We start from the raw sequence: 13,631 nt of genomic DNA on the forward strand, positions 1-13,631 counted from the left end.
GAGAGCAGGACAGACGCTGGAGAAAGAGGCGCAGTCAGAGATTGTAAAGGAAACCAGGCTGAAGAAGGTATTGGGGAGAGGAGAGGATGGATGAAGCAGAGTCTTAGGGAGGGTCCAGAGTAGGAAAGGGTGTGGGGCTGACTGGCTCCCACTATGTGCCCCTTGCATGTGCTTGATCACAAACTCGGCAGCCACTTTCTGTCCCTTGGCTAGATGGTGCTGATCAAGGGACGGGCACTCGTGGACAGGATATACTTGACCCACATTTTGTAGGATCTACAAAAACCACAAGAGCTCTCAGAATGTTACAGTGAGGGCAGAGAGTGCTTGGAGCCCTTTTCCTCCCCTCGGCCCTCCTGTGGCCATCCACACTCCTCCAGAGAGCCCTCCATAATTGCACTAAATAGTGCCCTTCCCCTGCCCCCAAGGCACAGTTCCATAGCACCATCCTCCTAGGGACACACCAAGCTGCTATTGGGTCGGTCATAACATGTCTGCTTTTGTTGATTTGTATCATATATAACACTGTCCCAGGCAGGTGGTGAGCTCAGGAAAAGGACCCACAACTTGTCAGAGCCTGTGCTTCTAGGAACACTCAGCAAAATGTGGGTGTGAGTGTGTGTGTGTGCATGCATGCCATTGTATATCCTCTTCATCCTCCCCAGTTCATCTCAGACCCACTCCCTCAGTCCCCTCCCTAATAGCTCTTCACCTGGTTCACTCTACCAGGAATTCCTCTAACCCCCTTCATCTGTCCAAATCCTCCTCATCCTTCAAGGTCTGGCTCAAGGCTGCCTCCTCTAAGAAATTTTTCTCCCCTCTCTACCATCACCATGACTCTCTGCCCTTCATTCTCTACCAACCTCTTTCATTGGTTTGCCTTTAATTAGATACAGCCTTGTCTTGCTGGCCAGTGGTTTAGGCATTTAATCCTAATTCATTTGTCAGCCCTATAGCATGCTCAGCAGGGCTGGGTACACAGCCCAGGTACAAGCAAAGACTGGTTGGTGCATGTTCTGATGTGTGTGTGTGTGTGTGTGTGTGTGTGTGTGTGTGTGTGTGTGTTTATGTGCATGTTTATGGTCTGTGGGTCCTGAGGGGTCTACAATGTGACTGAATGCATATATTTTGTGTAACCATTCATTTAGTCAAATGACATTTATTGTGCTTATGGGTGTGCAGCTTGTGGGTGTGAACCCTGTTAGTGTGCTATGTATATTGTGAAGGCATTTGGGGCATCACTGTGATGTGTATATTTAGTATGCCTGAGCACATATGAATCGTTGATATTGTGGGTTGTGTCTGTGCAAAAACACAATCATAAGAGTAAGAGACAAATTTGGGTCCTTCCTCTGCCACTTACTTCGACCTGATTTCAAGCAAGTCATCAAATTCTTTGGGCCTCAGCTTCCATATTTATAAAATAGGAAAGATTAACACTTATGATCCTAGGATTGTCTACCTACTAGAGGTCTATCTTGTAGGATGTGAAGATGAAGGGGAGACATAACTGGTGTGAAGTGCCCAGCACAGTGGCAAATAACATTAACCGAAGGTTCCATTTCCCTGTGTGTGTGCATCTGTGCATATGCATATGTGTGTGTGTGTGTGTAAGCAAGAATCCTGAGCACAGGGAGTGTCTAACCTGGGCTTCTAGACATCCTTTCCTCCCCGGAGCTTCTACCCCAGAGTCTGGAACCTAACCAAATCTAGTCTCAGCAGATGTAGGAGGGACATGTCCCTGCTGGGAGCAAGACTAGGACTCAAAGCGGCTTCGGAGCAGCTTGAACTTGGACTTGTTGAACTTAGTGATGAGGTCCAGTTTGCTGTGGCCCAGGGTCAGCCGTTTCTCATCCCCAAATGAGCCATTGCTACTACCATTGCAATGGTCACCTGTGGGTCTCCCAGGGAGGCCATGCTCAGGTCCCTGCCTGGCACCCTGCAACTGATGATACTTGGTGATGAGGTCCAGCTTGCTGTGGCCCAGAGTCAGCCGCTTCTCATCCGCAGAGCCCACTCCAGGCTTGCGAGCACGGCTCGGTCTAGGGAGACTATTGGGCCCCGGCCCCTCACCCCGGAATGGGCCAAACTTTGTGATGAGGTCCAGCTGGCTGTGGCCCAGGGTCTGCCGTCGCTCATCTGGACCCTGCTTGCCAGCCCTGGCTGAGGAGTTGGCTTCAGGGGGCACTCTGGAGCCCCCAGTCTTAGGGTACTGTGGCAGGAGGTCCAATTGGCCATGGCTGTGGTTTGGAGGCAGCCTCTTATGCTCTGGGTTCCCATTGCCAGGTCTGGGGGAACCTGACTCAGGGGTACCCCCAGCACCTTGGGCCTGGGGCAGGAGATCCAGCTGGTTGTATCTCTGGTTTGGGGATAACCTCCTGTCCTTTTGGGCCTGTTCACCAGGCCACAGGGAGTCTGAGTTGGAGGTAACACGAGGATCAGGGCCTCTTGCTTCTCGAGCTCTGGGAAAGGGGATGAGGAGATCCAGCTGGCCATGGCTCTGACTCAGAGACACCTTCTTCTCCTCCACTGTCTCCAGGGCTGTGCCAGGTACCCAGCGACCTCGTGGGGGGTAAGGCTCCTGGCTTCCTGGGAGCCCATTCTCTGGGAGCCTAGATAGGGCTGGGACACCCCGGGAGAAGGGGAGGAGGGAGCGTGGGCGAGTAAGCAGAGGTGACCCCACTGCCAGGGTCAAGGGGCTGGTGCTACTGTGGTTGAGGGCAGGGGAGGACTGGGACCATGGGGACGCCCCCATCTTGCCCAGGTTGGCCCTGCAGGGCCCTGGTGGGGAGCCATGGTTAGGATCTGACAGCTGGCGTTGGAGGGAGGGCTGGCCACTGGCTTTGCGACAAGTAGGGCCTGGGGATGAGGACCCCATTCCTGTGTCACTGCAGCCACCGCCTCCTGGTAGAGCAAGGTAGGAGGAGCGGCCCATGAGAGGGGAGTGCTTGATGCTGCTGAGGCTGGTGCTGGAGTGCGATGAGGACCTGCGGCTTGGGATGCTGGGCCCGAAGGCCAGGGCCACCAGAGGAGGGCACGGTGCCCTGGGATCCTCGCCGCCGCAGAAGCCCTCCACAGGCCGTGACTCGGCATACAGACAGCGGAATTCCCGGTCAAAGTCTTCCACGATGCGGCCCCGCAGCTGCAGCACCATGCTGGTGTGGGCCTGGCTGCAAAGCCAGGTGAAGCTGCGGGCAGAGTGTCAGGGTCAGGAAGCAAAGTGCAGAACCCTGGGCCTAGGCAGGCGTCACAGCAAAAGACAGCCCCACCACCACCACTCCAAGTGAGGGGGCAGAGCTCTGACTACAGAGTTTGTACGGGTCCGAGCCCGGCTTGGTGACTTGGGCACGTGGTTTCCCGCCCCAGGGCCTCAGCTTGCCCGTCTATAGAATGGACCAGGGGCAAGGTTCTCTGAAGTCCCTCCAGTTCCGAGGTAAAATAGTTGTTTTCTATGCCAATAGCATTAAAGTAATCCTTCCACATAGGAACCACTTCCAGGGCCCAGCCTGGGGCTGTTTCACTCCCCACACTGTCCCCTGAGCCCTGCACAGTGCCTGGCAGGTGGCAGCTGCTCAGCCCATGTGGGAAGAGATGGATGAGTGAATGAAAATTCAAAGCTGCCAGATCCCAGGTGCCCCTGCCAGCCAGTGGCCCAGCCCCAGGCCCCTCTGCCTCGGTCCCGCTCGCTCACCTGTAGCTGCCCGCCACCACCTGCTCACAGTCGACGATGACGAACTTCTCCAGGGCCTGCCCCGTGAAGCGGCGGCCCGCCTTGCTGCAGTATGTGTCCCCACATGTGCTCCGTACACGCATGTTCTGAACCAAGGAGGGATGAAGGTTGGGGGGGGGTGGTCTTGAGAGAATGGGACTCAGGCCATGTGTAAATCCCATGGGGTCTCTGACCTTAAACAGCTAAGGGAACCAAGTCCCCCACTCCCATGGACCCCTCCCCAATGTTCACTAACCACCCAAGTGACTCTTCTGCCCTCCCTGACTCCCCATCCCACCCCTGGTGACTGCCCCTGTCCCTCACTGACCGGCAGGTGCCCCCCATTGAGGTCCATCTTATAGCACATCTCCAGGAAGTGGCTCAGGTGCTCCTGAGCCAGGAGCAGGTAGACAGGGACGCCACGCCGACTAGAGGCCTCCATGAGGTCACACAGGAGCTCCATGTCTGTGAATATGTCCATCACCACAGCCACCACCTGGAGGAGAGAGGGGAAGCTCAGCCTTGCCAGAGGCCATGCCGGGGTCCCAGGAAGAGAGCGCTGGATGGGAAAGCAGGAGGCCGGACCCCGCAAGAAAACCTGAACTGAAAGGGCTTTTGGCCATGACCTAGCCCAGTGGTTCTTAACTTAGACACAGGGAGGTTTCGGTATCTTAAACTGCCAGACGTTGTATGGAAGTTTTTGTGTGCATTTTTTTCTGAGGACAGAGTGTGTATCTGTCATCAGGTTCTCAAAGATGTCTGTGGATCAACTGCACCAGGCTAAAGCTTCACTCCACATAGGGGGACACTAAGGCCCAGAAGGGAGAAGGAGTCAGAAGCAGAAGCCAGACCCCAGTTCCCCGTCTGGGCCCTCACTCTCTCCCTACTAGCTCCAGCCCTAGCTCTGGCCCAGGGACTGTCTGTCTGAGGTTCCCTTCTCAAGGATCAGAGCGTCAAGCCAGGCACTGGGGCCTTCAATGTCCTTTGCCAGACCCGCCTCAGTTTCCCTGTAAAGCTACAGAGGTCTGCAAGACATCTTACAACCATGGGTTCCCTCACTCCACCCACCCCAAGTGGGACCAGGTCTTCTCCTCAGTTGAGGGGCTGGGGCTTGCGGCCTCCCTCATATAATGGGCTGCGTCAGAGAAGCCCTGAATAACCCCTGGCGCCACCAAACCCCCAGCTGTCTCTTCCTCCCCCTCCCGTTTCATAGATCTGCTAGGAGACCCTGCTCTCCCAACACAGGCCGACAGGAGGGCATGCAGAGCACAGCATTCCAGCTTGAGCCACACAGACCTGGGTTCACACCTGCATTCTGCTCCCTCCTAGTAATAATGCCCTGGGCGAGTAGCTTCACCTCTGGAAGCCTCGACTTCCTCCTCTGCTAGATGGAGGTAATGGTAGCTGCATCTCAGAGTTACGGGGAATGAAATGTGAAAATACTCAACGCACAACAGAAGCTCAACACATGTTCCTTTCCTGCGGCCTCCTTCACAAACGAGGACATTGGGCCTTGGGTAGCAGGGAGAGGAAGCTTGCCAGTTACTCAGAGTCAGTGGCAGCCAAGAGCAGAAGCTTCTGGCCCAGAGGAGAAGGGTCTAGATGGGGGATGAGGAGGCAAAGTGCTTGGGGATGCCCAGTACATGGCACAGGCCTGACCAGGGATAAGGGGGGAAAGGACAAGCAGGAAAGATCAAAGGGACGGGGTGACCACAGCAGCTACCTCAGTAATAACCTCACTCCCAGTGCCAATTAGACCTGGCCCTCCCCTGCCCGGGGCAAAGGCAGGCCTGCGAGGGAGGCTCCGAATGAACAGTTGAGATCCCAGCATCCTGGCTCCTGCTCTCTGCAAGTCACCTCCGGGCTGCTCCCCCAGACAAGGGCACTGAAGCCAACCTACCGCAATCCTGCCTAGGGCCATGTGATTCATCCCCCTGCCTCCTGAATCAGGGTCCTCTGCCTCAGGCCCAGCTGGAGGTACCGTGCACAGGGGTGAGGGGTGGATGGACACATGCGCCAGGAGTCAGGGCTGTACCTGAGTCAGGACTCTTTCCTCTCCTTCCTGAGCCCTGGGCTCTATTTTACCAACTGACTGCACCTTCCTGAGCATGTCCCAGCCCCTCTCTGGCCTGTTTCCTCCTCTGCAAGTCAAAGGGTGCCTCACATTTCACCGAGGTTGGGATTCTTAGTTTGGGGATCATAAACTTTTTTGAGAATCTGATGAAAGCCATACACCGTCTCCCCAGAAAGATGCAGGAAGGATCCCTCTCTGCAACAAGCACGACTTTGTATGCGTTTTCAGGATGTTTGTGGAGTCCTTGAGGGCCATCCTGTTCTATGCTTATCCATAATGACCCTGAATGCCAAGGGGTTACCAGAATAAATAAAATACAGCTCACCCTCTAAGAGCTTGTGGTCTGATAGGTGCTGCACCTAAGCTGCAGTGTGTCCCTGGGCTCAGCCCTTCCCTCCCGGGGCCTCAGTTTTCACATCTGTGAAATGAATGTCTGAAGAGATGAGGTCCTTACCGTGCGGGCCTGGCTGAAGAGGAAACGCAGAAGGTCTTTGATGTTCTTGGTCTTGTCCCGCTGAAAGTGGACCACCGCCTGGGTGGGGCTGAAGCCCGTGGCCTGTGGAATCTCAGGCCAGCCCAAGTCCAGGTCTGGGGGGTCTATGTCAGAGGCCATGGGAAAGTAAGTGCCCGAGGTGACTTCCGAGAGCAGGCTGAGGCGGTCAGGTCCTGAGGCCTCCAGTCCGTGGGCCTCACCCAGCTCGGGACCCCCACGCACATGGCTGGTCATGTAGTCCACATCCAGGGAGCTCAGGAAGGGCAGTTCCTGCTCTTCCGAGATGACCTGCAGGTAGGCAGCCTCACCCCGCTCCAGGAGGGCGTCGGCCGCCAGCCGGGCTGCCTCGCTGTGCTGCAGCACCAGTGGTGAGCTCTCCCGCCACCAGGGCCGCTTCAGTTCCTCCACCCTGCCCCGCAGGGGTCCTGCCATGCCCTGTGCTCCCAGGCCCCCAGGCCCCAGGCCCCCAAACATGCCCGCCCACCAGGCTGCTGTCACCCTCCAGTGGGCTCCATGGCCTGCACCCCGCTGGTTGCAGCAGGAAGATAGCAGCAAATCCGTCTCCTGCCTGCCTGCCTGCCTACCTGCCCCAGTGTGGCAGGGCCCCCAACCCGTTGCCACCTAAGTCAGGCACTATGCTCCGCCCCATTGCCCCTGGCTTCTGGAACCTGTTGGGTTAGCCTCACCTGTTGGCCTGCTGTTGGGACTTGCCCTCCCAGGAAAACGTCAGTGGTAGGCCCTTAGCACACTCCCACCCCCCCACCCCCACCCAGCATTACGTGCCCCATCCACACCAGCTCCTAGCGAGTTTCCTTCAAACCCTGACCTTCCAGAGCCCCCTTGGAGGTTGTATTATGCCCTTGCTCAGGGACACACACACACACACACACACACACACACACACACGTAGAGGAATGACTCAGGACACCAAGATAAAGACGTGAACACACAAGCATGCAGGCTGACTGACGTACTGAGAGTTGACAGGCACGCATAGCCTACAGGCTGACGTGCAGACCACACATTTTGATCACATGTAAACAGATCCAAACACTAATTCAGAGACTAGCCATAACCCCAAACATACCCTGATGGCTATTGCAAGCCTAGCAGCCCTGCACACAGGCCCTAATAAGGGCTGAAGGGAATGTCACAGGACTGCCAAGGACATGACCTGTCTGTGGGCCTTATTTTGTTCCCTTATGGCCCTGCCACTCTCCACCTCCATAGCTGTGGCATCACGGTCACCTGTCCCACCTTCACCCCAGCTCTCAGCCCATCCTCGAGGGTCTAGAGCTGTGGCTCTCACTCTACAGTTCCCAAGACTAGCCAGGATGTGTTAAAATGCAGATCCCCAGGCTCCACCCACCGGAGATTCTGATTCAAAAGGTCTGAGTGGGCTCCTGGAGTCTGCCTTTTTAAAAGTGACACGGTGCAGCTGGGGCAGTGTGCTGAAGCCCACCCTGAAGAATGCTGTTCCAGAGGCCACATTTCCCACACCCTCAACTCCAGGGAAGCTCTCGGCCTGGTGGGGACCAGACCACAGCCTTCCTCCCCGCCTCAGAAGCTGAGTATTAAATGGTTAGTAAGAAAGGTGGTTTCCAAGAATGTGAGGGGGGAGGGGGACCCACTGCGAAGTCAGGAGGCAAACAGGGCTAGCAGGTTTCTTATCTCTGTTCCTAACATGGGCCGAAGTCCCAGCATCCTCAGGAGCATGGGTGGGAGGCTTTGCTCTGGAGAAGCGGGGTCAGCAGATGGCAGCTAGTTGGGGGGCCAGGCCAGGCAGAAGTGGTCACAACAGCGTAGTGCCTGCTTGAGGGGCCACCTTCTATGGAGGGTGAGGTCCAATGAGGATGGCCAGGAGGCCCGATGCCATGTCTGGAGACCCTGTTTAGTGCTGATTGCAATTGGTCTATCTGATCTGGGGTCAGGCCCAGAGCACAGGTTCTTTTATGTCCACAGAGTTTCCCACACGGGGCCCAACACATGCACAGGGGTGCAGGGACTAGGCCCCCTCAGCGTCGAGCTGGGCCCTGTGATCAAAGATGAATGAGTCTGGCTTTGTCTTCAAGGAGTTTAGAAGTGGGCAAGGGACAGGGGGTAGGGTGGGGGGAGAAAGTAGCATAGGCCAAGAGCTGACATGTGGGAACATTACATCCCATCTCAGGGGCAGGGACAGAAACTGGAGCAGCAGGAGCTGGAAGGAGACCTTTCCCTGGGGCTGGAGTGGCTGTGTGAGGGGCAGGAGGTTGAGTAAACAAGGTCAGACCGTGGGAAGGTAATGAGCTGTGGGGCAGCCAAGGTGGCAAGGCCTTCATTAGGGCCTTATCCTCAGATTTATTTGAGGGGAGAACCAGGGCCTTATCTGGGTTGAAGAAGTGCTCCTGGGAGGGAAGGCAGCCACGTTTCTATGTTGCTGAGTCCCTGTGTGAATCCCTCAGCATGCATATGGTATATATTTTTGGCTTTTCTTTTTTTAAAAACTATTTTAATTGTGGTAAAATATACATAACAAAGTTTGCATCTTAACCATTTACAGTTCAGTGGCATTAAGCATGTAAATATGCATGGTTGTGCAACCATCACCATCATCCATTTCCAGAGCTCTCTTCATCTTGCAAAACTGAAACTCTGTACCCATTAATAGCTCCCTATTTCTTCCTCTCTCCAGACCCTGGCAGCCACCTCTCTACTTTCTGTCTCTATGAATTTGGCTACTCTCGGGTACCTCATGGAAGTGGAATCATAGAGTATTTGTCCTTTTGTGACTGGCTTATTTCACTTTGCATAATGTCCTCAAGGTTCATCCATGTTGTAGCCTGGTCAGAATTCCCTTCCTTTTTCAGGCTGAATAATATTCCATTGTGTGCATATACCACATTGTTTATCCATTCAGACAATGATGGACACTTGGGTTATTCCTACCCTTTGACTATTGTAAATAATGCTGCTTGAATATAGGTATACAGATTTGACTCTGTATTTTTATGTATTTCCCTCTATATCCACATTTGTATTATATTTCATTTTTGTAAGTAAAAAATCCCCACACTTAATATTGACAATTTTATATGGTTCGACTCAACATATATACTTATAACTATGCCGAACTGTACCTGTGCATGTATGTACATGTATGTACTGTGATGTTTGCGTGTCTACTTGGCGGTCTTTAAGCATCTAGCTGCATGTCAGTGTATATTTGCCTATGTGTGCATCTGTGTATACATACTCATGTGCGCCTGTCTGGGCAGAGATCTATTTGTGTACATGAGTGCCTGGACAGTGATGGCTGGGACCCTAACTCTGGTACAAGGGAGTTCAACTGAGAAGGGCAGGGGTGGGAAGACTGAGTCAAAGGGATCCCTGACATCCTGATAATGAAAGCATGTAAATCAAACCCCCCAGGGCTGCAGGAATGGAGGCCCCTCCCTATGGACTGAATGGGTAAAGGGCAACAGGAGGGTAGATAGATGGATCCTGGCCATGGGCCTGCGGCTAGGGGTGGGGACCCAGGGTGATGGGAACCATACAGATAGCTAAGCCCCGACCAGTGTGTTGGGCAAAGGTCCCTTAATAACTGTTATTAAGAGGGGAAAAAATAGTTTCCTGTCCAGGGGTTGTGTCAGGCGCCTGCTTGACATCCTTCTGACTTCCTGGGGGACACTTAGCCTTGTCTCTAACCAGCCGAGTGGCGCCTGGGCAGGTGACTGTCTGTGGGGGTGGTGCGAGCAGAGGCTGGGCTGCAGCCCTCCAGGTGCAGGCTGCTCTGATGCCAATATTACCACACACCTTTAATGTGGCACCTCCAGGAGAGGGGAGATAAGACTCCCGGGGAGAAGCAGCCAGGGCGAGTAGGGGAGCCAGTGTGCCCCACTCCCTTGAATCAAGGCAAAGCAACCTAAGATCTAGAGATACAGGGCCACGTGGTAAGGATTCCCAGAGGTTGGCTTGAGGTGGGTATTAGAAGATGAAAATGATTTCAAGATGTACAGAATGGCAAACAGGGTATTCCAGGCTGGAGGTAGAGGGACAAGGGCATGCCTAGTGAAGAAAGGTGGGGGCGGTGGTATAGGGAAAGGGCTGTCAGAAAGGCCATCTGGGCCACACTCTGAAGAGGATCTTGTTAAAGTGTGGCCTCTCTGTGCAAAGATGATGACACAGAGGTTGGCAAGATTCCTAGAGTGGAAGCAGTCCCCCGGGGGGGAGAGTAGCCCAAAGCACCAGACTCCCAGAAACAGCCCAGGTGGGTGTGGTTCACTGACCCTGAGTGCCACAGAGGCCTCCGGGAGGTCACGCTGGCTCTGCACCTAATGAGTTGAACAATCACAACTCTGAGTCACAGTGGCTGAATCTGCAAGATGGGACCAACACTACCTCCTTCACCAGGTTGTTGTGAGGAATAAGCAGGCTACTCTGTGTCAAGTGACTGACTGAGGGGAGCAGTAGCCCAGTACCTGCTGATTCCAGAGCTTTTCAGGCCATGAAAGGGCAGGGGCTTGGTGAAGGCCAGAAGACAAATGAAGCAGTGACTGGGGCGCCTCCTGGTCAGTCTTTGGCCCCTTCTGGTCCAAAGGCTGGCCCTGAAGGTGAACATGGCTCCTGGCTGTCCGTGGAGTGTGGCTCTGAGATGCTCTCAGCCCAGTTCAGGAGGCAAGGTCCTCTCCCCACTTTGCATACACAGACCAGTATTCACACCTTTCTTGGGCACTTGGGACTCCAAGGAATGAGAGTTTTGGCATTCTACTTCAGAAAGGTGGCTGTGTCTGTGTCTAGGCTGTAGACACTGTGACTCCCTCACATTCTTCCCTCCATCCCTCTCCATCATCTCATTCAATGGTGGGTGATCCCGTCCCCACTCCCTCTCCCTCTCCATCCACTCCACCCTGCAGGCATTTACTTATTTATTTGTATTGATTTGAGAGAGAGAAAGAGAGGAAGGGAGAGGAGAGAGAGAAATTGATGTGTTGTTCTACCCATGTATGTACCCACTAGTTGTTTCTTGTGTGTGCCCTGACCAGAGATCAAATCTGCAACCTGGGTGCATTGGGATGATGCTCTAACCAACTGAGCTACCCAGCCAGGGTACACTCTGCATGTATTTAATGCCTACGTTAGGCCAGCATTATGGTTCCAAAGATGAGTAAGACTTGGTCTCTGCCCTGAAGGAATTCAGTTTAGTGGGGAAGGCAGACTCATAATTATAAGCCACAGATTAAGCTGAGGTATAAACCAAATGCTTGGGGTTTAGAGCTCATGACCCATTCTGGAATCATGTCCCCACTCCACACTGCCAGCTAGGGAACAGCCCTGTGGCGGGCTTTCTCAGATGGTCACTAGTTGAAGGAGCTGTTTCTGGCCACAGGGAGAAAGAAAGCAAGAGGAAAGGGGCAAGCCAGCACAGGCCATGGGTTCTGGTTGCTGACTGAAATCTCGAGTGAGCTCTCAGGGCCTTGGCTCCTGCCTGTAAAGCAAGCGGCTGGGATAGAGGCCTCCAAATCCCTCACAGAACCCATATGGTATTCTATCACTTTTTAAACACACACACACACACACACACACACACACACACACACACACACGTTTATTGACTTCCGAGAGGAAGGAAGAGGGAGAGTTAGAAACATCAATGATGAGAGAGAATCATTGATTGGCTGCCTCCTGCGTGCCCCATACTAGGGATCGAGCTTGCAATCAGGGCATGTGTCCTGACCGGAATCGAACCATGACCTCCTGATTCATAGGTCAACGTTCAACCACTGAGCCACGCCAGCCAGGCCTATCACTTTTTGACATCACAGGTCAGTCAGTGCTTGAAGACTCTCTTCCTGGAAATTCCCCAGTCAGGACCATCAGGACCTTTCCTTCCCTCAGTAGAGGGAGGAGTCCTTGACCTGGGCAGGGTCTAGGTCCCAGGCTCACCAGCATGGCTCAAGGGAAGCCCCTTGGAAGCCCCAGAAAACTTGTGATGGTAAGTTAACACTCGGGCAGGGGTAAGTGGGTAGAGGATTATGGCCAGTGTACTAAGGTCTGTCCTACCCCCAACCTATGGCCCAGCCCAGTGGAGGGGGTGGGCAAGGCATGGTGGGTTGGAGGGGGGAAAAGGCTAGTTAGACATAGGCAGAACCAGGGCAACAAGTAAAGGAGGGTTGCTCCCAAGGAACGAGTTCTAACACTTTAGGACTGTCCAGTTCTCTGCCCACAAACCTGCCACATTCCCTCCCTTCCCACTTCACACAAATGGCAGAAAAACCCGATTCCTGGGCACCTAGACCAGCACGCGCGCCCCCTTCTCTCTCAGCCCTCACCTCTGAAATCCCTGTCCCCCATCTGTCCTCCAATTTCTGGTCTCAGGAAATGGTTCCCTTCTTCGGTCCAAAGCCCAGCCCTTGTTCCCAAGTCCTGGCTTCCACTTCTAGAGGAATCTACACTAATAAAAGAGAAACATGGTAATTAGCGTACGACCACTACCCTTCCCATTGGCTAATCAGCATATCCTTATGCAAATTAACTGTCAGCCAAGATGGCGGCCAGCAGCCATGCACTGAAGCGAGCAGGGAGGCTTGCTTGCTCCAGTGACGGCGAACTCCAACGTTCCCCGCCTGCCGCTGCCGGCCTCTCAGCTGCAACTCTAAGCAACTATGTACTATGTTGCAAATAAGTAGCTAAACAAAACCCCAGAAACCGGCTTTCATTCAGCCGGGCTACAGCCAGCTGGACCACAACATTGTATCGATGTTTTCAGCAGCGAGGCCTCAGAGCTAAAGCTGGCCCAGAATAAAAAAAGAAAAGAAAAAAAGGAGCGGTTGGGAGCTTCAGTCACCCGCTTCCAGAAAACAGCCCTCAGCCCCTCACCTAGACTGGCCAGGCACCCCAGTGGGGACCCCCACCCTGATCCAGGACACGCTTCAGGGCAAACCAGCCGGCCCCCATCCATGCACCAGGCCTCTATTCTATATAGTAAAAGGGTAATATGCCTCCCAGCACCGGGATCAGTGGAGCAGCGAAGCTCCCAGCACCGGGGTCAGCATGACAGGGGGCAGCGCCCAAACCCCCTGATCGCCCTGCAGCTCTGTGAGTGACAGGGGGCGGGGCCACAACCTCCCTATCCCCCCTGCTCTGTTTGTGACAGGGGAAGGCGCCCCAACCCCCTGATCAGCCCTGCTCTGTGCCTGATAGGGGGGAGCTCCCCAATGCCCTGATCGCCCTGCAGCTCTGTGTGTGACAGGGGGGAGCTCCCCAACCCCCTGATCGCCCTGTGGCTCTGTGTGTGACAGGGGGCGGGGCCACAACCTCCTGATCAGCCCTGCTAATGTGCCTGATAGGGGGGAGCTCCCCAATCCCCTGATCGCCCT

At 54.4% G+C, this 13,631-nt stretch overlaps 1 protein-coding gene across 1 annotated transcript; it reads right to left on the reverse strand.

Moving 5' to 3' along the window:
• Nucleotides 1-6: 6 nt before the first annotated feature.
• FAM83C (family with sequence similarity 83 member C) lies at nucleotides 7-6,940 on the reverse strand. Its single transcript, XM_006089452.3, has 4 exons — nucleotides 6,238-6,940; nucleotides 4,038-4,205; nucleotides 3,692-3,816; nucleotides 7-3,188 (listed from the first exon to the last, which is right to left on the reverse strand). Exons 1-4 carry the CDS (start codon nucleotides 6,748-6,750, stop codon nucleotides 1,757-1,759), a joined length of 2,238 nt encoding a protein of 745 aa, XP_006089514.1. The 5' UTR covers nucleotides 6,751-6,940; the 3' UTR covers nucleotides 7-1,756.
• Between the last annotated feature and the right edge of the window lie 6,691 nt (nucleotides 6,941-13,631).

This window comes from Myotis lucifugus, unplaced genomic scaffold, assembly GCF_000147115.1.
Source record: "Myotis lucifugus unplaced genomic scaffold, Myoluc2.0 scaffold_60, whole genome shotgun sequence".
NCBI classification, from domain to species: Eukaryota; Metazoa; Chordata; class Mammalia; order Chiroptera; family Vespertilionidae; genus Myotis; species Myotis lucifugus.